General features: G+C 38.6%; 1 protein-coding gene across 3 annotated transcripts in view; it reads left to right on the top strand.

Moving 5' to 3' along the window:
* The window catches only part of TBC1D8B (TBC1 domain family member 8B), a 73,225-nt gene extending 54,400 nt beyond the window's left edge, over nucleotides 1–18,825 (top strand). The window contains exons 12-21 of one of the 3 annotated variants that reach the window (XM_036305420.1): nucleotides 600–885; nucleotides 1,806–1,935; nucleotides 2,464–2,562; nucleotides 5,242–5,310; nucleotides 5,446–5,686; nucleotides 6,619–6,684; nucleotides 8,090–8,173; nucleotides 9,839–9,895; nucleotides 16,334–16,431; nucleotides 18,131–18,825. In XM_036305420.1, the coding sequence (XP_036161313.1) occupies nucleotides 600–885; nucleotides 1,806–1,935; nucleotides 2,464–2,562; nucleotides 5,242–5,310; nucleotides 5,446–5,686; nucleotides 6,619–6,684; nucleotides 8,090–8,173; nucleotides 9,839–9,895; nucleotides 16,334–16,431; nucleotides 18,131–18,526 (1,526 nt within the window). In that variant the 3' untranslated portion in view covers nucleotides 18,527–18,825. Of the gene's footprint in view, nucleotides 1–599; nucleotides 886–1,805; nucleotides 1,936–2,463; nucleotides 2,563–5,241; nucleotides 5,311–5,445; nucleotides 5,687–6,618; nucleotides 6,685–8,089; nucleotides 8,174–9,838; nucleotides 9,896–16,333; nucleotides 16,432–18,130 lie in introns of those variants that run through there. The other 2 variants (XM_036305421.1, XR_004966976.1) reach the window with 2 other exon arrangements.
* The last annotated feature ends 5,548 nt before the right edge of the window (nucleotides 18,826–24,373 follow it).

The following is a 24,373-nucleotide window of genomic DNA, read 5'->3' as shown; positions in this document are numbered from 1 at the left end:
AGAGCTGCTGTATAATTTTTAATAGTTTCTTGATAAGAGGTTTTAGTCAGCTTAAAATCTCCACATTTATGTGAATTATATAGATATTTGAAAGGTTTGAAAGAAAGACCAAGTTCTTGGTTTCTTAATTGTATAATATTTTCTTCAGTAATCAAATATTTATAAATCTATGATTCCCCTGCCTTAAAACCATAGATGGTCTCTCCCTTGTACTCTCAGAAACCTTCAGAATCATGGCTAGATCATTGATTGCATGGTCTTTCATTTTAGTTATTTGTGTATTTATCTTAAGTTCTACTAGATATTAAGCTTATTGAAGTTGAGACCATTTCATTAATTTGTGTATTACAGGTTTTTGTGCATAGTAACAATTCAATAAATAATTGTTCAAATGAATTTGAACTGAGTTTCTCAAGTGTTTTTTGATGCAAGACACTCCATTAATAAAGAGATTTGTAAAATATAGAAAAGGCACTGACGAAGTTCCTAATTTAAGGAAGAAAAATGAGGTTTATCAGAATACTAATAGACGTGGGAAGTATTGGTAACAAATCCTTTTGAAAGGTATTCATTTTTAAACTTCTTTTTATGTTCTCCAGGTGCCTTGGTAGATCAGGCGGTCTTTGAAGAACTTATCAGGGATCACCTTCCCCAGCTAACAGAACACATGACCGATATGACATTCTTTTCTTCAGTTTCTCTCTCATGGTTTCTCACACTTTTTATTAGTGTACTACCTATTGAAAGTGCAGTGAATGTGGTGGACTGTTTCTTCTATGATGGAATAAAGGCCATTTTACAACTAGGATTGGCAATACTTGACTATAATTTAGACAAACTGCTGGCATGTAAAGATGATGCTGAAGCTGTGACAGCTTTAAACAGGTACTATAAGAACCATAACATTTAAATCTGGAGAGCCCCTTAGAGATTATGTTGTTTAATTCCTTTATAGGTGAGGAACCTAAGCCTAGAAACTTGAAGCAATTTGCCCAAAGTCACAAAACTAGTTGAATGAGAAAGCTACTCCTAAAATCCACTCCTCTGTTTCCACTTAGAATATAACAAAAGTAAATCACTTTGAAGTAAACCACTAATATTGTTGATTTATTATTCTGGATTTTCATAGTCCCAGTTTAAACTATAAGGTGTCACTGGGTAAAAGTAATTTGAAGGGGAATGGGTAGTTGATAATGTTAAATATCCACTGAGGAAAATTGTTCTGTTTTCTAAGTGGTAGACTGAGCTTTATTTTCCTATTGTCTTTTCTTTGAATGCTGTTTTGTGTTAAAACACTGTGGGGTGTGTGTATGTGTGTGTGTTTGCATATACACTAGGTATGTATATGTTAAATGAATGAATATTTCATTGGGTAACTGTTGTAATGGTGCACCAAATCCCATTATGTACCCATGAAATATAAATACCCCATTCTAACATTTAGAACTCACTATGTTAAGGCTTTGATGTACCTATTCTTAACTTATTTCTCCTTACATGCCTCTACATACCCTATATCCCATCCTTACTGGGCTATGTGGTATTTTCTGAGTACTCTCAGATTACGCTGAGCCTGTTTGTTTTCATCATGTTCTACTCCCCACCTCTGAAATAATTACTTCGCCATCCCATTCTCCATTCCCATGTCTTCCTAATTCCAAACCATCTTCAAATTTTACTTCTTCATAAAACTGTCCCTTGTCCTCTCAGTTGACATTAACCTCTGACTAACTATGGAGAATTTAGCTGTCATTTCTCTGTATTTTACTTCTACTAATTCTTGTATTACTATCACTTTTGGATAGGTTCTTTGACAGTATCACTAATAAGGATAGCCCATTGCCTTCAAGTGTTCAGCAGGGTTCAAATGTGAGTGATGAAAAAAGCAGTCATATTAGAGTGGATATTACAGATTTGATTAGAGAGTCAAATGAGGTAAGTTTCTAACATAAATATATAATTGCATAGCATATTTAAAATAATGGATACTATAGTTATGTCTCTAGTGGTATATTAAGAGTAAGGTAATACAAGTAAAGATATAATTTTAAAATACGACTTCACTTTAACAATGCATTCTGTGAACTGTTCCTAGGTTATGCAGCCTCCTCTCCTTCCATTTGCTTTTCATTAAATGAAACTATCACTTGCTTTCACAAATAATTACCACTTTTAAATATCTGTCACTGTATAAAAAGGAGAAAATTATTCTCTTCTTAGAGACTAAGAATTTTACTAATGTTCTTGTACTTATTCTTGGCACATAGTAGATGGAATTCTCTCCAGTGAATATGTAGAGAAAATGAAATGTGGAGGTGAAAATTTGCATAATCACTGAACAAGTTAAGAAAGTAGCTAGAAATAGAATGAAAGCCTCTGGGAATTGAATCTGATGAAATTCAGTTGTAAGAGAAGTGGATGTTTATTATGAATGAGTGTTTACCAAAATCATATTTCTTGCAGAAATATGGTAATATTCGTTGTGAAGATATACACAGCATGCGCTGTCGAAATAGGTTGTATGTAATACAGACTCTAGAGGAAACAACAAAGCAGAATGTGGTGAGTACCCACTACCCAATGGGGGATACCAGTTGGAGTGACAATTTTTTCTTCAATTTCCTTTTAAAAATTATTCTATGTAAAGAAAATGAGAGAAACTAAACTTTTAGGTAGATTCTTGCTACTGCTTAGCTTATAAATTTTTGAGAGGAAATAAGTTATTCTTTTGGGGGAATTGCTTTCTTTATTTTATTTAATCACAATTTACATTTAATATGATTTGTATTAGTTTTAGGTGTACAGCATAGTGGTTAGACAATCATACTTTACAAAATGTTTCCCCCAATATTTACAGTACCCATTCATAGTTATTACAGTATTGTTGACTATAGTCCCTATACTGTACTTTACATCCCCATGACTATTTTGTAACTACTAATCTGTACTTTTCAATCTCTTCACCTTTTTCACCCAGTTCATTATATTGGTTTCACTAACATGTTTTGTATTATTTGACCTTCAATAGTGAGTACTATGATATACGCATTTAAGCATAACATATTTGTGATGTGCTTTGTCAATAAGAACAGCTGACCTACATAGTAGTCAATGCCTCTAATCCTGGATACTAAGATAAAGGGAAAAATGTCTAAAGCAGTATTTTTTAAAAAATATATTTTTATTGATTTCAGAGAGGAAGGGAGAGGGAGAGAGAGATAGAAACATCAGTGATGAGAGAGTATCATTGATCAGCTGCCTCCTGCATGCCCCCTACTGGGGATCGAGCCTGCAATCCGGGCATGTGCCCTTGGCTGAAATCGAACCTGGGACCCTTCAGTCCGCAGGCCGACACTCTATCCACTGAGCCAAACCAGCCAGGGCTAAAACAGTATTTTTAAATACTCTCATTTTTAAGGATAGTTTAAAATTTATTTGACTTTGAAGAGCCTCATATATCTCTTTTTAAAATTATCTTTGTTGTTGAAAGTATTATAGATGTCTCCTCCTTTTTTCCCCCCATGGACCTCATTCTCCTCACTCCTGCCCCCTCCCCAGGCCTTCACCACACTATTGTCTATGTCCATGGTTTATGCATATATGCATATAAGTTCTTTGGTTTATCTCTTCCCGCCTCCCCACCCCCTTCCCTCTGAGATTAGTCAGTCTGTTGCATGCTTCCATGCCTCTGGATCTATTTTGTTTGTAAGTTTATTTTGTTCATTAGATTCCACATCTAAGTGAGATCATATGATACTTGTCTTTCTCTGACTGGCTTATTTGGCTTAGCATAATAATCTCTAGGTCCCTCCATGTTGTCTCAAAGGGTAATAGACCTTTCTTTTATATCAGCTATATAGTATTCCATTGTGTAAATGTACCACAGGTTTTTTATCTGTTCATCTACTGATGGGCACTTGAGCTATTTCCAGGTTTTAGGTATTGTAAATAACACAGCTATGAACATAGGGGTGCATATATTCTTTCTGATTGATGTTTCAGGCTTCTTAGGTTATATTTGTAGAAGTGGTATCACTGGGTCAAATGACAGTTCCATTTTTAATTTTTTGAGGAAACTCCACACTATTTTCCATACTGGTTGTACCAGTCTGCATTCCCACCAACAGTGTACTAGGGTTGCTTTTTCTCCACATCCTCCCCAGCACTTGTTTGTTGATTTCTTGATGATAAAAGCTTCTGCACAGCCAGAACTGGTTTGGCTCAGTGGATAGAGTGTCGGCCTGCAGACTCAAGGGTCCTGGGTTCGATTCCGGTCAGGGCATGTACCTTGGTTGTGGGCACAACCCCAGTGGGGGGCATGCAGGAGGCAGCTGATTGATGTTTCTCTCTCATTGATGTTTCTGGCTCGCTATCCCTCTCCCTTCCTCTCTGTAAAAAATCAATAAAATATTTTTTTTAAAAAAAAATGCGTTCAAAAGCTTCTGCACAGCAAAAGAAACCAGCATCAAAATGAAAAGGGGGACCACTCTATGGGAGAACATATCTGATAAGGGGTAATTTCAAAAATATATAAAGTACTTATACAACTCAACAAAAGAAAAACAAGCAATCCAATTAAAAAGTGGGCCTGGCCGGTGTGGCTCAGTGGTTGAGCATCAACCTATGAACCAAGAGGTCATGCTTCGATTCCTGGTCAGGGCACATGCCCAAGTTGTGGACTTGATCCCCAGTGTGGAGCGTGCAGAAGGCAGCTGATCAATGATTCTCTCTCATCATCTATGTTTCTATCTCTTCCTCTCCCTTTCTCTCTGAAATTAATAAAATATTTTTAAAGTTTTTAATATTCATTTTAATGATGCCTTTTTAAATGTCCTTAGTAAGTATTTATTGTTTTCATCAGATAGGTCTTAATTGTTTCTTGTTGGATTTATCTACTCCTTTGCTCTTGATGGTTTTGTTGCTAATATGAATGACATCTTTTTTCCTTTACATTTTCTAATTTGTTTATTGCTCTGTATGTAAAAGCTATGGGTTTGTTTATATTGCTTTATTAAGTGACCAAGTTACTGACTCATACTTTTGGACATATCAGAGTAGAATTCAACTGTTTTCTATGTACAACCTTTTTAAAGGGCAAACTAGGTGCATTTACCTTTGTTACTCCATTTAAAAGTTGGAAGGAAAGTATTTTACTCTGGCAGAGAGAGATTTCTAAATGGATTCAAAGAGAATTTCTATACTGGAGTGTTAAATTCTAAATTGCTTTTAATCTTTTTAAAGTTGCGTGTTGTATCACAAGATGTGAAATTGAGCCTTCATGAATTGGATGAACTTTATATCATCTTTAAGGTACTGTTCTTCTTTAAATCAAAAATAATATTCTTGTAATATATTTTTTACCACAACTACTCTTAAATATTTTTATCTTTATTTTAGTAGGCATGCTTACTTTAATGACTTTCCTTTTTTATTTGTTTTTAATAGAAAGAGCTGTTTTTTTCTTATTATTGGTGTTTGAGTTGTCCGGTATTGAAGCACCATGACCCCAGTTTGCCATATTTGGAACAGTATCAGATTGACTGCCAGCAGTTCCGAGTGTTATATCACTTGTTGAGTCCCTGGGCTTCTTCTGCAAACAGAGACTCACTAGCTTTATGGACATTCCGATTGTTGGATGAAAACTCTGACTGCCTTATCAACTTCAAAGAATTCTCTTCTGTAATTGGTAAGATAATGTTGAATAATTTTCTGTTTTCAAGCAAAAAGTAAAAGGACCCCAAAAATATTTGTACTACCTATTACTGCCAATTTAGTCAGATTTTTAAAACATACGTTTTTACTGATTTCAGAGAAGAAAGGAGAGGGAGAGAGAGAAACATCGATGATGAGAATCATTAATTGGCTGCCTTCTGCATGCCCCACACTGGGGATCAGGCCTGCAACCTGGGCATGTGCCCTGACCAAGAATCAAACCATGACCTCCTGGTTCATAGGTCGATGTTCAACCACTAAGCCACGCTAGCTGGGCTTTAGTCAGATTTTTATCAGCCGGAGTTACATTGTCTCCAGCTTTAGCAATGACTGGACTTTTTTCTGTGTTTGTTGCTAAGTCTGAGTATATCGGTCTTATTTTGCCCCTACCCTTCCAAAAAAGCAAATTGTTAGATATGGATGTTTTAACAGTTAACATGAAGAGAATGTCCTGATTTTCCTACACTCAAGCACGTGGGTACTTCAGGAGGACTTTCTCCCTCAGTAAAAATCCAACCACATAGCTAAGGAAAGTAGTAGAGAAACATCCAACAAACATGTACCTGGAGATAGGCCACAAGTTTTATCATTCCTTTCTTTTACAGCACTCCAGCATGCTTTCTTGTCAGGGATTATCCCTTGAAGAATTCTCTCCTCAAATGAGGAATTTGGGGGAAGGGAGATCAGCAGAAGAGCATTTTGTCACTTGATAAAGTGGATTTTGCTTACACACCAGAAGGAAAGGATCTAGCTGACTGGGTGTTTATTTAACTGTTAGCTTAAGCAATAGAAGGTTTCTGAATTTTAATTCTTGACTAATATCTGTATCTTAATTTATCTTATTGGTGGAATTGATTAAATGTCCTTTGGATATGTGACTATTTGCAATTAAATTTTATTGAACAGACATAATGTACAATGGAAGTTTTACTGAGAAGCTTAAACTACTTTTTAAGCTGCATATTCCTCCAGGTAAGAGTTTAACAGTCTTTAATGATGTTTAGGAGTTGACTCCCTTTTAACAAGTATAATTACAAATATAATTCCATTTTAACAAATAACAGTATTCAGTATATAAGGTTATTCCTTTATTGTGGCCCATGGATCATACTACCAGTACTTTGCTGATATGTAAATACAGTGAAATCTATGGAAGAGAATCTGTATAACTTATAGGTTCACAATTTCCCTCCTGTTTGTGGCCTATCAATTTAGTGATAGTTTGTCTATAAGAACTACCTATCATTTGAATATTGGTGTAAAGTTGAATTTTTATTGTTGTTGTCATTAGAGAGTAGAATTTAACTTTAAACAAACTGCCAAACTTGTAAAATAGTACAAATTATTCAGAAAAATGAGACCAGGGCAGTGATAGTGAACATTTGGAAAAGGAAATAAATTAAAGCTACCATTTATTGAGTAAACACTTGCTCTGTCAAGGCATTTATTTTACATGCATTCTTATATTTGATTCTCACAATATTCCTGAAAAGTGGTATTATACTTTCAATTTTGACAATAAGGAGACTAAGGGTCAGAAATATTAAATTACTTGCCAAAGATCACACGGCTGAGATTCAAATGGAGGTCTGACTCCAGAGCTCATGTTTCTGTCTATTCCACCATACTGCCTCCATGTGACCACACATTCCAGTTTACTTAAGTGTTTCCTACTAACCTTAAGAGGCTGACTTTTCCAGGCCTGATCCATATTTTGGAAAACAGTCTTAGGCTTTCAACTAAAGATAGTTGTTCACAAAAACAAATAGCACTGTCTAAAGCTACACTTGGGATCTCTTTTAGTCTTCCCAGGATAGCCAGAGACCATGCTTTTACCAAACCAAGAATCTAAAAGCCATCTTTAACTCTTTACACACTCAGATCACAAGCACAGCATTAAAAACAAAAGACAAAACACCAAATAGTTTAATTTTGAAGAACTTTCATTACTAAGTCAAGTTGCCATTAAAATTTCTAATATTATCATGTAATAAATATGCTTTTAGTAGGAGGATCAAAAATAGAAAGAACATTAAATATCTGTTAGAGTACTGAACTTCATGTTTTCCTTATTTTTGAAGATGTTTTTAAATAGTTGAGGTCACATTTTCAGAGATTTCCAAATGCTAGATTATCTTATTTCAACTTGTAATGGCTCTCAGAAAACTATAAAAAAGTAAGTAGGAGGAATAATAGAACTCAAAGTGATCAAGTATTTCCTGTTACTTGCTACACAATAGAGTAGTACGACTTCCACATTTCTTCGTATGTCTTTTACAGAAACCCTTTACTTAAATCTCTGCCCCCAGATTTAAGTTAAAGGACCTGTTTCTGTTCTTTATTGTTAGTAAATTTGATTTGGGTAATCTATTTTCAGCTTATACTGAAGTGAAATTAATGGACCCTTCAAAGGGAGATGAACTTTCCGAGGAAGAATTACTTTATTTCAGTCAGCTCCATGGTAAATATCTGTTCAAAAATGTATCTGTTTGATAATTACTCACTCAATAGAGATCTTCCTGGCTTGAATATTCTTTACCCAACTACCACTAGTAAAATTTGGGTAATTATACCTTATGATTCTTTTGTGCTACTTCAGTACTTAGCACAATGTTAAATGCATGTTAAGTACTCCATAAATATTTGACTGACTAAACTGCATTTTGGTTTTGATGCATGGAATTTCTTATTTACTGGAGAATTAGAAAGAAAATGCAGTTTGTTACCACTTATGTTGCAGAAATTTCTAAAATATATCAGATCATTTTCATGCCTATTTAAAAATACAATGAAGGCAATAGAATCTTTGATTTTGAAGGTCATAGCTATTCTTCAAACAGTAAATACTTATTATAAACTAGAGGCCTGATGCACAAAATTAATGCAGGGGTGGGGGAGATTCCTCAGCCCAGCCTGCGCCCTCTTGCAATCCGGGACTCCTTGCTCCTAACCACCCGCCTGCTCGCTACATACTACTTGGCTCGTCGCTCCTTACCGCCCACCTGCTTGCTCCTTACTGCTTGGCTTGCTGCTTGGCTTGCTCCTCCTTAGCGCTGCTGGGCGGAGGCAGGAGAGGCTCCCACCACTGCCACTGCGCTCACCAGCCGTGAACACGGCTTCTGGCTGAGCAGCACTCCTGCTGTGGGAGCGCATTGACCACCAGGGGGCAGCTCCTGTGTTGAGCGTCTGCCCTCTGGTGGTCAGTGCGTGTCATAATGACCAGTCGTTCTGGTTGTTCCACCATAATGGTCGCTGGGCTTTTATTATATAGATCATTGTAGGTTTAGGAGACAGGGATGAGTCTGTGTCCAAGACATAATTTGGAAGGTTTGTGAGCTTATTTTGTGTCCTTTGCTTGTTTTTCATAAATACGAATGTCTTATAGAGGAATATGTCTGATTAATGTATGTTTACTGCATGTTAGTATTTGAACATAAAATTTGAAGAGACCTAATAAATCATCTAGTCAGTCCCTTAATTACATAGATAAGGGTGCTGAGGTCCAGAAAGAAGTGCTGACTTCTGCAAGATTTCACAATGAGTCATTGCCACAATCAGGACTAATAGCTCAGTCTTCTTACTTCCAGTATGTTTTATTTCATAATAAAAGAAATATTTAATTTGAGTAAAGTAAAAAAGAAGAAAATACCAACCAGAAATAAATACTTAATATTTTTTATGCTTCCTCCTAGGTATTTTTTCGTATGGATCGCCCCCTAGTGTTCTTTTTACTGTAAAAGTTTTTTGAATACTTTCTCTTTTCTTTTTTTTAAAATCCTCTCCTGAGGACATGCTTAGAGAGAGGAGGAGAGAGAGAGAAAGAGAAAAAAATATTGATCAGTTGCATTCTATATGCTCCCCAACTGGGGATCAAACTCACAACCCAGGTATATGCCCTGACCAGGAATCAAACCTATAACCTTTTGGTGCATGGGACAATATTCAACCAACTGAGCCATTCCAGCTGGGCTTGAATACTTTGTCTTCTAATGATAGGAGGCCAGGCTAAAATTGGTTTGCTGAATTGAAGAAAATAATGTGTTTAAGAGTCTTAATATAAAATATTATTTTACAAAAGCTATTTGCTAAATAGTTTACACATTGAAATTGTCCTCTTTTCTTTTAGTTTCCAAGCATGCAAGTGGGAAGGAAGCAGAATCAGTAAAAATCAGCCCTGAAAAAGGTACTATGATCTAAGAATATAATTTTAGTTATTGGAGGTTTTTAAGCAAAGGGGAAAGGCAGATTCCACACTTTTTTTTATGTGACATTTTAATTTAACTTAATGTTTTTTATTTTTATTTTTCAATTATAGTTGATGTACAATATTATGTTAGTGTCAGGCATACAACCCAGTGGTTACATATTTATATAACTTATGAAGTGATCACCCCCTTAAATATAGTACCCATCTTATGCCATACATATTTTTTACAATATTATTGACTATATATCCTATGCTGTACTTGACATTCCCATGACTATTCTGTAACTACCAATTTGTATTTCTTTTTTTAAAATATATTTTATTGATTTTTTACAAAGAGGAAGGGAGAGAGATAGAGTTAGAAACATCGATGAGAGAGAAACATCAATCAGCTGCCTCCTGCACATCTACTGGGGATATGCCCGCAACCAAGGTACATGCCCTTGACCGGAATCGAACCGGGACCTTTCAGTCCATAGGCCGACGCTCTATCCACTGAGCCAAACAGGCCCAATTTGTATTTCTTAATCCCTTCACCTTTTTCACCCAGTCCCCCAATCCTCTAGCAATCATCAGTGTTTTCTCTGTGTCTGTTTCTATTTTATTTATTTTGCTCTTTAGATTCAACATATAAGTAAAATCATATGGTATTTATCTTTCTCTGACTTATTTCATTCAGCACAATACCCCCTAGGCCTATCCATGTTGCAGAGGACACGATTTCATTCTTCTTTATGGCTGAGTCATATTCCCTTGTATATATGTACTGCTTCTTTGTTATCCATTCATCTGTTGATGGATAATTAAATTGCTTTCCTATCTTAGCTATTGTAAATAATGCTGCAGTACACATAGGGATGAGTATGTCTTTTCAATTTAGTGATTTGTGTTTTTTTTTTATATAAATACCCAAAAGTGGAATTGCTTGCTTGGTCTTTCCTTGTGTCTTGTTACGGCCTTTGTTTTAATGTCCATTTTGCCTGGTATAAGTATTCCTACCCCAGCTTTTTTTTGTTTTGTTTTGTTTTTACATTTTCATGAAGTGCTTTTTTCCATCCCTTTACATTCGTGTGTATCTTTACATCTGAAGTGAGTCTCTTATGGACAGCATATGTAAGGGTCATTTTGTTATTTATTCAGCCATCCACATGTTTTTAGATTAAAGCATTTTTAATCCATTTGCATTTAAAGTAATTGTTGATATGTATTTGTTGCCAATTATTATTCATACTTTTATAACAGCTTTGCTGGACAGAATAGTCTTGGTCGTAGGTCCTTGTTTTTCATCACTTTGAATGTTTTGTGCCAGTCCCTTCTGGCATAAAATGTTTCTCTTGAGAAATCAGTGGACAGACTTACGGGAGCAACCTTGTAGGTAACTAACTGATTTTCTCTTGATGCTTTTAGGATTCTTTGTCTTTAACTTTTGCCATCTTAATTATATGTCTTGGTGTGGCCCTCTTTGTATTCATCTTATTTGGGACTTTCTGGGCTTCCTGCACTTGTATGTCTTTTTTCTTCACCAGGTTAGGGAAGTTTTCTGTCATTATTTCTTCAAATAGGTTCTACATTCCTTGCTCTCTCTTTTCTCCTTTTGATACCTCTATGATGCAAATGTTGTTATGCTTTGTGTTATCCCAGAGGTTTCTTAAACTATCCTAATATTTTTTAATTCCTTTTCTTTTTTTTTCAGTGCTCTGGTTAGGTGTTTAATGCTACCTTGTCTTCCCAAATCGCTGAATCAGTCCTCTACTTCATCTAGCCTGCTGTTGATTCCTTCTCATGTATTCTTTATTTGAAATATTGTATTCTTCATTTCTGACTGTTTTTAATGGTAATTATGTCCTTTTTTATGTTTACTGTCTCTTTTCGTTCTCCCCCACTTCATCCATTTTTGCATAAGTTCATTGGTCATCTTCATAACCATTTGTTTAATTCTTTATCTGGTATATTGGTTGCCTCCATTTTATTTAGTTACTAGAGGCCCGGTGCACAAAAATTTGTGCACTAGGGGGGGAGGGGGGCCCCTCAGCCCGGCCTGTGCCCTCTCGCAGTCTGGGACCCCTCGGGAGATAACGACCTGCTGGCTTAGGCCTGCTCCCGGGTGGCAGAGGGCAGGCCTAATCCCTAGGCGCAGCCCTGGTCGGGCTCAGAGCAGGGCCGATTGGGGAATTGGGGCGCCGCCCCCTGTCATGCGCAGAGCAGGGCGGATCAGGAGGTTACGATGCCACCCTCAGTCACGCTCAGGGTAGGGCTGATTTGGGGGTTGGGGCACCGCCCCCTGTCACACTCAAGGCAGGGTCGATGGGGAGGTTGCGGTGCCACCCCCTGTCACACACAAAGCAGGGCCGATCAGGAGGTTGGGGAGCTCCCCCCTGTCACGCACAGAGCAGGGCCCATCAGGGGGTTGGGGAGCTCCCCCCTGTCACTCACAGAGTAGGGCCCATAGGGAAGTTGGGGCACCGCCCCCTGTCACGCACAGAGCAGGGCCCATCAGGGGGGTTGGGGCTCTGTACCCTGTCACGCACAGAGCAGGGCCCATCAGGGGGTTGAGGAGCTCCCCCCTGTCACTCACAGAGTAGGGCCGATAGGAGAGTTGGGGCACCACCCCCTGTCACACACAGAGCAGGGCTGATCAGGGGGTTGGGGCGCCGCCACTGTCACACTCAGGGCAGGGCCGATGGGGAGGTTATGGCTCTACCCTGTCACACACAGAGCAGGGCTCGTGGGGGCGGGGGGGGGTTGGGGCGCCACCCTCTATCACCCACAGAGCAGGGCCGATCAGGGGGTTGGGGCGCCGCCACTCTCACACTCAGGGCAGGGCCGATGGGGAGGTTATGGCTCTACCCTGTCACACACAGAGCAGGGCCCGTGGGGGGAGGGGGTTGGGGTGCCACACCCTGTCACACAGCCATAGGGCGATCAGGGGGTTGGGGATCTCCCCCCTATCAGGCACAGAGCAGGGCCGATCAGGGGGTTGGGGCGCCTTCCCCTGTCAGGAACAGAGCAGGGCAGATAGGGAGGTTGTGGCCCCGCCCCCTGTCACACACAGAGCTGCAGGGCGATCAGGGGGTTTGGGCACTGCCCCCTGCCACGCTGATCCTGGTGCTGGGAGGCCTCGCGGCTCCGCTGATCCCGGTGCTGGGAGGCATATTAGCTTTTACTATATAGACTAGAAACCTGGTGCACGGGTGGGGGCCAGCTGGTTTGCCCTGAAGGGTGTCCTGGATCAGGGTGGGGGTCCCCACTGGGGTGCCTGGCCAGCCTGGATGAGGGGATGATGGCTGTTTGCAGCTGGCCACACACCCTTCAGGGTGGGGGTCCCCACTGGGGTGCCTGGCCAGTTTGGGTGAGGGGCTGAGAGCTGTTTTCAGGCTGGGACTGAAGCTCCCAACTGCTCCTTTTTTTCTTTTTTTATTCTGGGCCAGCTTTCGCCTGGCTCCAGCTCTTAGGCCTCCATTCCTGAATGCAGGTATCTGGTTTGTTTCGGTTCTATAATCAAAACTCTGTATCAACTCCAGCTCTGAGATCCCAGCTCGCTGAAAGCTGGTTTCTGGGGTTGTGTTTAGCTTCTATATTTGTTACTATGTTTCTTAAACTGCAGGCTCAGAGGCCGGCAAGGCAGGCGGGGAATGTTGGAGTCCTCCGTCACTGAAGCAAGCAAGCCTCATGTTCAGTTTAAGCTGCCTGGCTGCCGGCCGCCATCTTGGCTGGCAGTTAATTTGCATATCGCCCCTGATTAGCCAATGGGAAGGGTAGCGGTCGTACGCCAATTACCATGTTTCTCTTTTATTAGATAGGATTTTTCTGTGTATTTCTCTTGTTCTTTCATATGTGGCTTATTTCTTTGTCTCCTTATTTTTGCTGTCTCTCTGTAATTGTTTCTGTGTATTAGGTAGATCTTCTATGTCTCCCAGTCTTGGTATGGTGTCCTTATGTAATAGGTATCTTGAGGGGCTTAGTGGAGCTGTCTCCCTAATCACTTAAGCTAGGTGCTCCGGGAATGTCCCTTGTGTGGTTTATGTTAAGCCTCCTGTTGTAGTTGAGTCTTGATTTCTCTCGGTCCACCTGTGGGTCAGGTTGGCCTTTGGGCTGGCTGACTATGAAGATCAACTCCAACCAGAGTATATGATCTGCTGTTGTATGACCCCATGAAGTGGAATTCGACCCAGCAGAGTCTGGTGCCTGCCAAGATCTCCCTTTGGGTGTGCCAATTTTGGAGGTAGTTGAATTGTGCTCTGATATAGTCTTAATACTGCCACAGGATGTTTTGGTTCTGGGACTTCTCCTGAGGGAATCTGGTGCAGGTCAATGTCAGGCACTGCCTGTGCCCAGCCCTGGGCTACCTGTTTGGAACTACAGAGCGATCCACAGTTTTTGGCTGCCTCTGCTGGGCCTGAGTGCACATGGGAGGGGCCAAACTGTACACCAAACCTGGCTTCCACCAACACAAAGGTCATGGACAGATCAACAAAAGGTCCAAAGCACCCCAATTTCTACCTTTGCTTGCCAGCTTCCTGTTAAGCTCAGTCACTAAAAAAGCCTTTGGTGGCATACTACAATGCTAGTTGCATGAGGCATGTTCTCAGTGAGTCACCAGGTAGGAGGGACAAGTGGTGTTTACCAGGTTTATACAGATTCAAACTTAGTGCCAGTGCTGGGTCTGAGGCCACTCAGCAAATATCTCAGGGTACACCAAGGCCAGCTGCCTCCTAACAGCAGCCTGAAAACATTTGTGGTGGAGCAGGGTCTCAGGGAGTCATCAAGCGGAGGCCAGCCAGAGTTTATCAGGCCCAAACAGACCAAGATTTGACCCTGTGAAGGGAAGGTTGTGCAATGGTCAGGTATGCAAGGGAAAAATGATCCCCTTCCTAGAGCCACACAACTCAGTCTTTGATTCTGCTTTGACCTTTTAAAGAGCCCAAGCTTGGCAGGGCAGGGCCACTGGGGATAGGGGGAGTGAGGCTAGTGGATGGTCCATGGGGGAAGGGTGGTGCCAATTAGGCTCTGGAAAGTGAATGGCCTCTGCTCCAGAGACAAACAACTCACACCCTGGCACACCATAAGTCTGCCTGGACCTCAATATCTCGGGCCTAGGCAGCTGACTCTTCCATGGGGCAATAGGGAGTTCCCTCAGGCTGATGCCATAAAAAATGGAGTGCTCCACCCAAGAAAGATGGCATCTGTGGTGTGAGAGAATGATTCAGCACAGCGATCCTGATGGCACTCCCTTCAGCTCTCTCCAGAGCCACAGACCCCAGTTTAATCTCACACAATGTAGTCTGCTCCGCCCTCCCTACAATGGAGCCCAGGGTTAGTGGCTATAAACAAGATTTTGTGCACTGGCCCTTTAAGAGGGTGCCTGTGTCTAGTGGACTCTAGTCTCTCCCGGGTGGACAGAATTCCTGCTGATTTTCACAGCCTGATATTATGTGACTTCCTCTTCTAGGCTCTGGTGCTCTGGACTGAGGAGCCCCACATGGGATTGAGACCCCACACTCCTCAGGGGGAACCTTTGCAGCTGAGATATCCTCTGGATTTTCAGCCACCACCCATGGGTGCAGGGCCAGCCCTTTTCACATCCTTGTCCTTCCTACCAATCTCGATGTGGTTTCTTCCTTAATTCCTTGGTTATAAGACTTACATTCAGCTAGTGTTCTGTTGGTTATTCAGGATGATTTTTCTATGATTGACTTGTAATTCCAGTTTGGACTTGGGAGGAAGTGAGTGTAACTTCCACCTACTCCACCTCTGTCTTGCATCTTCGTACCATAATTTATTTTAATAACTAGTCCAATATTGATGGATATTTAGGTTGTAAATTCTGCTGTAATAGACATTTTATTCTTACATTTTAACATACTTTTCACATGTTTCTTTAGGATAGGACAAGTTCATATTGGTATGATAATACTAGGTCTCAAGTAATAAGCACATTTAATATTTTTATAATTAATAAAGTCAGATTAATATCTTAATTAAACTCTTCAACTGAATGAGTGAATAAGTTGTTTTGAAAAGAAAAAGAGCCACCATAGACCAATTAATATTTGCATATTAAGAACATCATATAGAAGGTATTTTAAACTTCATAGTATACATGAAAATATCTACATGACATTTACATCATCAAGCCAGCATGTACTGTATAATCTAAAATGCATCCTTCTCAATTTTGCTTCAAATATTCCCTAGTCCCCAACTTTCCCAAAGTAAAAGTTTTAGTTTAATGGAAATGGAGAAGTGTCCTGAGAACAGCTAGGTGAAATTAAAGTTTAATTCAGGTAATTTCCTGGATAAGAAAAAGGTAGACTCTTATAACTCAGTGAAATATCTTTTGATAATTATTTTTTGAGATTTGAGAAAATGAAGTAAGCTGTTTATTATGAAAATGGTTTTGTTCTCCTCATTCAGGCAAAGGAAAAGTTGATATTCAAGCATATCTTAGTCAATGGCAAGATGAACTTTTCAAAAAAGAAGAAAACATTAAGGATTTACCAAGAATGAAACAGGTATAGTGCTTTCAAAGAAAAAATTCTAGGTTTTTTATGATATTTTAATGAATGTGGGTATGTCCAACTCTAAAGTAGCTAATATGCTATTACAAAAATATTTAAATCATCTGTGTATTAACTCTGCTTCAAATGAGAACTGAAGAATGGGATCAAATTATTTTTTTAATTTCTTTATTGATTAAGGTATTACATATGTGTCCTTATCCCCCCATTACCTCCCTATCCCCCCCCACTCACGCCCTCACCCCCCTGTTGTCTGTGTCCATTGGTTAGGCTTATCTAGTGTTTCAGTGTAGTTTCTATGCTATGACATTTGTACCTATAGAAAAGATGGATATGTATAACATATTTCGGTGTTTTCTATTTCCATCTTTATTAGAAATTTTTATCTATTTGGTACACATTTTTAGTGCTTATAGATGACAAACCCAGTGCTAGGTACTATAAATAAGAAATTACTAAGATAAGTCGCACCCTGGTTCCTAATGATCTTGTATTTGAACCTGCTCAATGACTAGTATTGACACAATTCTAAATCCATCCTTTTCTTACAAAGTATTTAGTCAGTATATGCTATATGTTATTATATTTTTAATTAAAATCTGTTAATATAGATCCTTAATATTCCCAGAACTTTACTAAAATGAGAACCATCAAATAGCTTAGTATTTCTCAATGGACTTGGTAATTTGATAGTTGAACAAGTACTTTTAAAAAATGCATCAATGGGATGTATTCATTCTAAAATTCTTAGAAACAGTACTATAGTGTTAGGAAAAAAGAGAAGTGAACTTAAAAGTTTGGAATATATATATATATATATACATATATATGTATATATATATATGTATATATATATAATTTTGGGGGGTAAATATTTTTATTGATTTTTAGAGAGAGAGGGGAAGGGAGAGAAGCATCGACATGAGAGCTGAGAACAAAACATCAGTTGGCTGCCTCCTGCACATCCCCTACCAAGGAATCGAACCAGTAACCTTTTTGTGCATGGGATGAAATGATGTCCAACCGAGGCATACTGGGGGGAACAATATATTTTTATGAAGTACATCCTTTGTATTTGCTCTTTATTTACAGATAAACTTTTCTGGTAGGATTGACTTATAGGACTCTTGTGTTGGAATCTTTTTTTTTTTAATTGACATCTCTTTTAGGAATATCTATGATTATCTAGGGACAATTAATCAAACAAACCAGTTGATTTCTCCACTTGAGTCCCACCTCATCCTTTAAAGAGAAACATGTCCAAATGGGCTCCTTAGAGTTACCTTGTACTACTAGATAGGTCCCAAAATATTTTTCCCTAAATTTAAGTCATCCTAGTTGAGCTGCTCACTCTAGCCATTTGGGTATATCAAGGGCACCTCATCTTAATCCTTTTATTTAGATTTATTAATGAATGAATTATTTACATGTAGGGAAATATAAGACTTTGCCTAATTAAAAGTAATATATTGCTATTGGGCAACAAATGAGATGATTTAAATGGACTTTTTCTATTGTTGCTATCCATCTTTCTAGAACCAAGATTTATTTGTGGATTAATGATCAGTTCTTTTACTTCTTTGGTGAATGTTTTATGATACAAATTCGAAATAGGTGACTATTTACTTATATGTTCTCTTTATATTTGCTAAATCTAATATCAAATGCGGTATTTCTAACTTGTGTTTTCTAGTCACAATTTATTCAGTTTTCAAAGACCCTTTATAACTTATTTCATGGGGACCCTGAAGAAGAGTTGTTATATCAAGCCATTGCTGTTGTAACCAGCCTTTTGCTCAAAATGGAAGAAGTTGGAAGGACACTTCATAGCCCTACATCATCAGCCAAAGGATTCTCTGGTATAGTTTGTGCTTCTGGAGGACCCAGTGAGGGGAAAACAGAGAGCCCTTTGGAGAAAGATTCCTCCTTGCTCAGGGAAGAACCTCAGTGGTCATTTGCATTTGAACAGATTCTTGCTTCTTTGTTGAATGAACCAGCAGTGGTGAGGTTTTTTGAGAAACCCATAGATGTAAAAGCCAAACTAGAGCACGCAAAAACCTCTCAGTTAAGTTCTAGAAACAAGATGTAAATCTCTTAACAGGAATTGCCTAGCAGACAAATTTACTAAGATTCCTGTAGTTGTCAGCTTGATTCCTGGGAGTAAAGATCAGGGATTTATTATGTTACCAAAATGTTTGAAAAAGATATTTGGAAACACAATGAATCATTCCTTTGTGGTAGTCTCTGATTTTTATATTCTCCAATAAAAATGTAATTTTAAAAAATATTGTTTTTCAATTAAAGTTTACATTCAATATTATTTTGTATTAGTTTTAGGTGTATAGCATAGTGGTTAGACAATCATATACTTTACACAGTGATCCCCCTGATATTTCCAGTACCTTCCTAGTACCATATATAGTTATTATATCATCGACTGTATTTCCTATACTGTACTTTACATCCTGTGACTACTTTGTAACTACCAATTTGTACTTCTTAATACCTTCACCTTTACAAAATATGCAGTATCAGGGGAGTGTGTTAAATGATACCACCAGAGGGCACCAAAGTAAGACTTTTGGTAAAGAAATTACTAGTTTGTGCTGCTATTTCCATATGAATAACTGATAATTTTGAAAATGTGGTGTTAATGTTTGAGTATTAATGATGATGATATGTTATACTGATGAATGCTACTTTCCAAATTGGCACAGTCCTATTACAATGCTTTAGAAAACCAGGCTCTTAGATGTATAGCCTTAATTATAAGATTACCGTATGGGGGCTCATTTTCAAGTTATCTAACTGAAATGATGTTAACTTTTTAAAGTTAATCTAATCTTGTCTTCTAATAAATATTTTTAGTAACTTCCAAATTCTTCCTACCTGAGCAGTTCAGAAGCTGCTAACTCATACTTCTGTGTTATTGATAAAAATATATCAAGAACTCAAACTCTGGGTTAATATAAAGAAAAACAATATTGGATGTGGATCTAAGTGGATGAAGCCAGCTTTTTCAGAAGGGTTAAGAAAAAGTTCAATTTTAACTGTTTCTCATTAAACTGAGAAATTACTTGAAATTCTTCTGAGCACTGCTGTTTGTGGCATTTGTCTCAGAATAGCTTGTGACTGCTTTGATTCTAGCTTTAGGTTTTGGATTTTTACCAGTCACGTTTTAAGTTATATTAGATAGACTGTATTAGTCTGGCAAGTTCATAAAGTATACTAGTGTGTATGGCTGTGAAGATAATGTATAGAATTGCTGGTATTTACCTAAAAATTTTTTACTATATGATTTAGATGTAAATTTCTATATACTTTATGCTGCTTATGTATCAGTCATTACAGTGAAGGTCCATGTAAAAATAATGGGCTTCATTAGCACTTTAAAGAAAAAATAAGCAAACTACACTTCTGATAGGAGCAATGTATTAATCATTTGACTTAAGAATTGTGGGGAGAAATCATCCACTGAGTTTCTTTCTTCAAAAAAGACTTTGGTTTCAAGCCCTTTGACTTTTAGATCTGAAACAGTGAAAGAATAGACATCCTTTAGACTCGGGTGACCCAAGAGGTCTCCTTTTGTGAAAAAATTGGTATAGTCAGCCTTTGACTAGGACCCATTGTGAATAAGGTGTAACACAGATGGCTTTGTCACCATAGAATATATTATTTTCAGAAAGACTCAAGAATTTTTAAGTGAACCCTTTGAAAATTTCATAAATTGGACTTAACCAAACACTTAATACTTGATAGCAGTGTCTTTAAAATGATTTGGTCAACCTTGTCTTTTCAAGGAAATTACCATTTAAAGAGATAGTTGGTAAATAGTATCTATGCCTTTTCTCAGAAATGATTTGCTAAAACATCTCCACATTTTAGAATTTAGTTAATAGTTTATATGTAAACTATCACACATTTGCTATTATGTAATGATTGATACATTAAACTTTAGTAGCTATAAAAAGACACAGGCTCTATTCTATGCTTATATACAAAGGCACTATTGCACATATTTTGTTAAATATTTTGTCAATTGTATTTACAAAAAAAGATACTTTCTTAAGAGTAAATGCTATTAATATTTGATATTTTAAAGTCAGAATATTGAAGATTATAGCCTATATTAATTAACATTGAATACGTAAACAAATTTTTCAGTTGCAACAAGACTATACATGCAAGTTAAAAAGACAAACATTTTCTCAGTCTGTAGGAGAAATAAGCAAAATACATAGTTTTATAGTTGCTACCTTGCTGAACAAATGGGTTGTTCTTAATAATAAAAATCTTATGTAGCTATGTCAAACTGAACCAGAGCATTATACCTTATACATTACATTAAATATGTTATAAAGTGGCTTTTCTTGTCTTATAAAATAAATGTTATCAATCTATTCTAATAAACATGAAAAGTGGTTTACTTAATGATATTGCTATGTTATTTGTTACAATGTATTTTTATTAACACTAAATTCAGTTTTCACTTGAGGACTTCCTTCCTGTATTAGTTAAGGTTCAGTTGCAGAGAACAGAATTCACTCTTATTAGTTTAGCCAGGCAAAGATTTATTACCAGACATTAAGTGGCTTACATAATTATCAAGAGAACTGACTCTAAATTGAGCTTTGAAGAACAACTTCCAAAGCTATACCAGAGAACCAGGCCACCAAGGGAGTTGCTAGCTCTTCTATGATTAGGAAACTGCTACTTCCTACTGTCATGATGAAAAGCCAACACTACAGCTGCTACTCCAGAACCACACCACCTACTTTGATTTACACCAGCAAAATAGATGCCAAACCTTTCAGAACCCACCATCTAGTTATAGTTAACTAAATTGCAATAGAACAACCAAACATCTTCACAACCATGTGTACCAGAAGAAATGGCAGAAACATAGCCTTCACCTTCCTTCTGTCATTCAAGTCTCAATGTGTATGCATCTGATTGGCCTTGTTGCAAAGGAATCTGGGAAATGTCCTTTTAGCTTTTGTAATACAGGATGGCACACTACAAGGCTGGAATGAACATTGGATACTGTATTTGTTATCTATTGTTACGTAACAAATGACCCCCCCCCCCCACACACACACACACAAATTTGTTATCTTTCCATTTCAGTGGGTAAGGCTCTGCTTAGGATTTCACAAAACTGCAACCAAGTTGTTGGCCAAGCTGGTTCTCATATAGAGGCTCAACTGGAGAAGAATCCACTTCCAAGCTCACTCAGACTATTGGCAGAATCTATTTCCTTGTGGTTATCTGGAGGGCCCAGCTTTTTGCTGGTAGTCATCTGGAAGCCAACCTCAGTTCCCAGAGGTTTCATTCAGCTCCTAGCAGCTGCCCTCAGCCTCTTCAGGCTGCCCAAAGTTGTTTGCTATGTGGATTTTCCCAAAATGGCCACGTCATCAATCCAACAAGGAGTCTCTAGAGCAGCGGTTCTCAACCTGTGGGTCATGACCCCTTTGGGGGTCGAACGACCCTTTCACAGGGGTCGCCTAAGACCATCGGAAAGCACATATATAATTACATACTGTTTTTGTGATTAATCACTATGCTTTAATTATGTTCAATTTGTAACAATGAAAATACATCCTGCATATCAGATATTTACATTACGATTCATAACAGTAGCAAAATTACAGTTATGAAGTAGCAACGAAAATAATTTTATGGTTGGGGGTCACCACAACATGAGGAACTGTATTAAAAGGTCGCAGCATTAGGAAGGTTGAGAACCACTGCTCTAGAGCAAGTCCGCTAACAAGACAATGCCTTCTATAATGTAACATAACCCCACAGTGGTGACCTCTCATCCCCTTTGCCATATTTTTTTAGTTAAAGGCAAATCACAAGTCCCGCTCACTCTCAAGGGGAGAGAATTATACAATGGCATGAACATCAAGAGGCAGGGATCAGAGCTGCCAAACAGTATTTCAAATGGCTGTACCACTTAACACTCAAATCATTCATATAATTAATATGTTCTGGTAGCTCTGCATCCTCACCAACACATGGGATGGTCTGCCTTTTACATCTTAGCCATTCTGGTGGGTGTATAGTGGTGCTTGTGGTTTTAATTTGCATATCCCTGATTTTAAAAAAATAAACTATTGAGGTATAATTTTTTAAGATACTTTTATTGATTTCAGAGAGGGAGAGAGAGAGAGAAACATCAGTGATGATAGAGAATCATTGATTGGCTGCCTCCTGGACACCCCTTACTGGGGATCGAGCCTGCAACCTGGGCATGTGCCCTGACCAGGAATCAGACAGTGACCTCTTGATTCATAGGTCGACACTCAACCATTGAGCCATACCAGCCGGGCTTGTATAATCTACATACAAATTAATACTCGCTTAAAGTGTACATCTTGATGTGTTTGACAAATTTATATACCTGTGTAACCAACCACACCACAATCAGAGTACAGAAAATTTTTACCACCCTAGAAAGTTCCCTTGTTCCCCAATCAGGTCAACCACCCCTACCCCAGGCAATGCTTCTTCTGCTTTCTGTCATATAGTAAATTTATTTTTACTAGAGTTTCATAGAAATTGAGTCAACAGTAAGTTCTCTTTTATGTCTGTCCTTTCTTGTTCAGAATAATGTGTGTAAGATTTATCCATGCTGTCACCCATATCAGAAGTTTATTCTTTTTAGGAAGTATTTCATTAATATGAATCTACACAATTTGTATGTCCATTCACCTGTTCATTGTCATTTGAGTTGGATCTAGTTTTGTCTATTATGAATAACTAGAGACCCGGTGCATGAAAGTTCATGCACTTGGAAGGGGGGTCCCTCAGCTCAGCCTGCCCTCTCTCACACTCCGGGAGCCCTCAGGGGTAGGAGGTGATCAGGGAAAGGCGACGCTCCATCACACCTCAGCTGCTGCCACTGCCGGCAGCGCAAGCCTCAGGCAGCCCTGGTTACCTGATCCTCAGGTGGCCCTGGGCGGCTGGGCCGCCACCATCCGAGGCCTGCCTGCACCTCGGACCAGCCCTGGGCAGCTGGGGAGTTGAGGGGACTGTGGGACTCTAGAGGCGGAGCAGCCAAGCCCGCCTGGGGGCGGGCCCGTCTTTGCCACATGCCTGCCACCTCAGCGGTGCAGAGGGGACTGGGAGCCGCCATCTTTGAGAGCATGGCAGTCAATTAGCATATTCCCTCCTTATTGGCTGTGGGCACCGCCATCTTTGAGGGTGGGACAGTCAATTAGCATATTCCCTCCTTATTGGCTGTGGGTGCTGCCATCTTTGTGACAGCATGAGGTCAATTAGCATATTCCCTCTTTATTAGATAGGATGTTTCAAGGAACATTTATGTACAAATCTTTTTGTGAACATGTTTTCATTTCTCTAGGATAAATCCAGGAATGGGATCAATGGGACATATAAATATATTTTTCACCTCATAATACATATCCAAACTGTTTTCTAGATCAAGTATATAGTTTTGCATTCCCATCAGTAATATATGAGAGTTCCAATTGCTCCACATTCTTGCCAGCACTTGGCATTCTTAAATTTTGACCATTTTAGGGGGTGTGGTATTTCATATATTATAGTGTTTTCTTTTCTTGCAAAATAAGCCAGTCAGAGAAAGATAAATATCACATGATCTCACTCATTTGTGGAATATAATGAACAACATAAACTGATGAACAAAAACAGGTTCAGAGAAGCATCGATCAAACAGTCAAACCTCAGAGGGAAGATAGGGAAGGGTGGGGGTAAGGGGGAGAGATCAACCAAAGGACTTGTATGCATGCATATAAGCCTAACCCAGTGGTCGGCAAACTCATTAATCAACAGAGCCAAATATCAACAGTACAATGATTGAAATTTCTTTTGAGAGCCAAATTTTTAAACTTAAACTATATAGGTAGGTACATTGTTATTAACTTAATTAGGGTACTCCTAAGGCTTA

The sequence above is a fragment of the Myotis myotis genome, unplaced genomic scaffold (genome assembly GCF_014108235.1).
Source record: "Myotis myotis isolate mMyoMyo1 unplaced genomic scaffold, mMyoMyo1.p scaffold_m19_p_4, whole genome shotgun sequence".
Taxonomy (NCBI): Eukaryota; Metazoa; Chordata; class Mammalia; order Chiroptera; family Vespertilionidae; genus Myotis; species Myotis myotis.
This window is presented reverse-complemented; position numbering and strand designations above follow the sequence as displayed.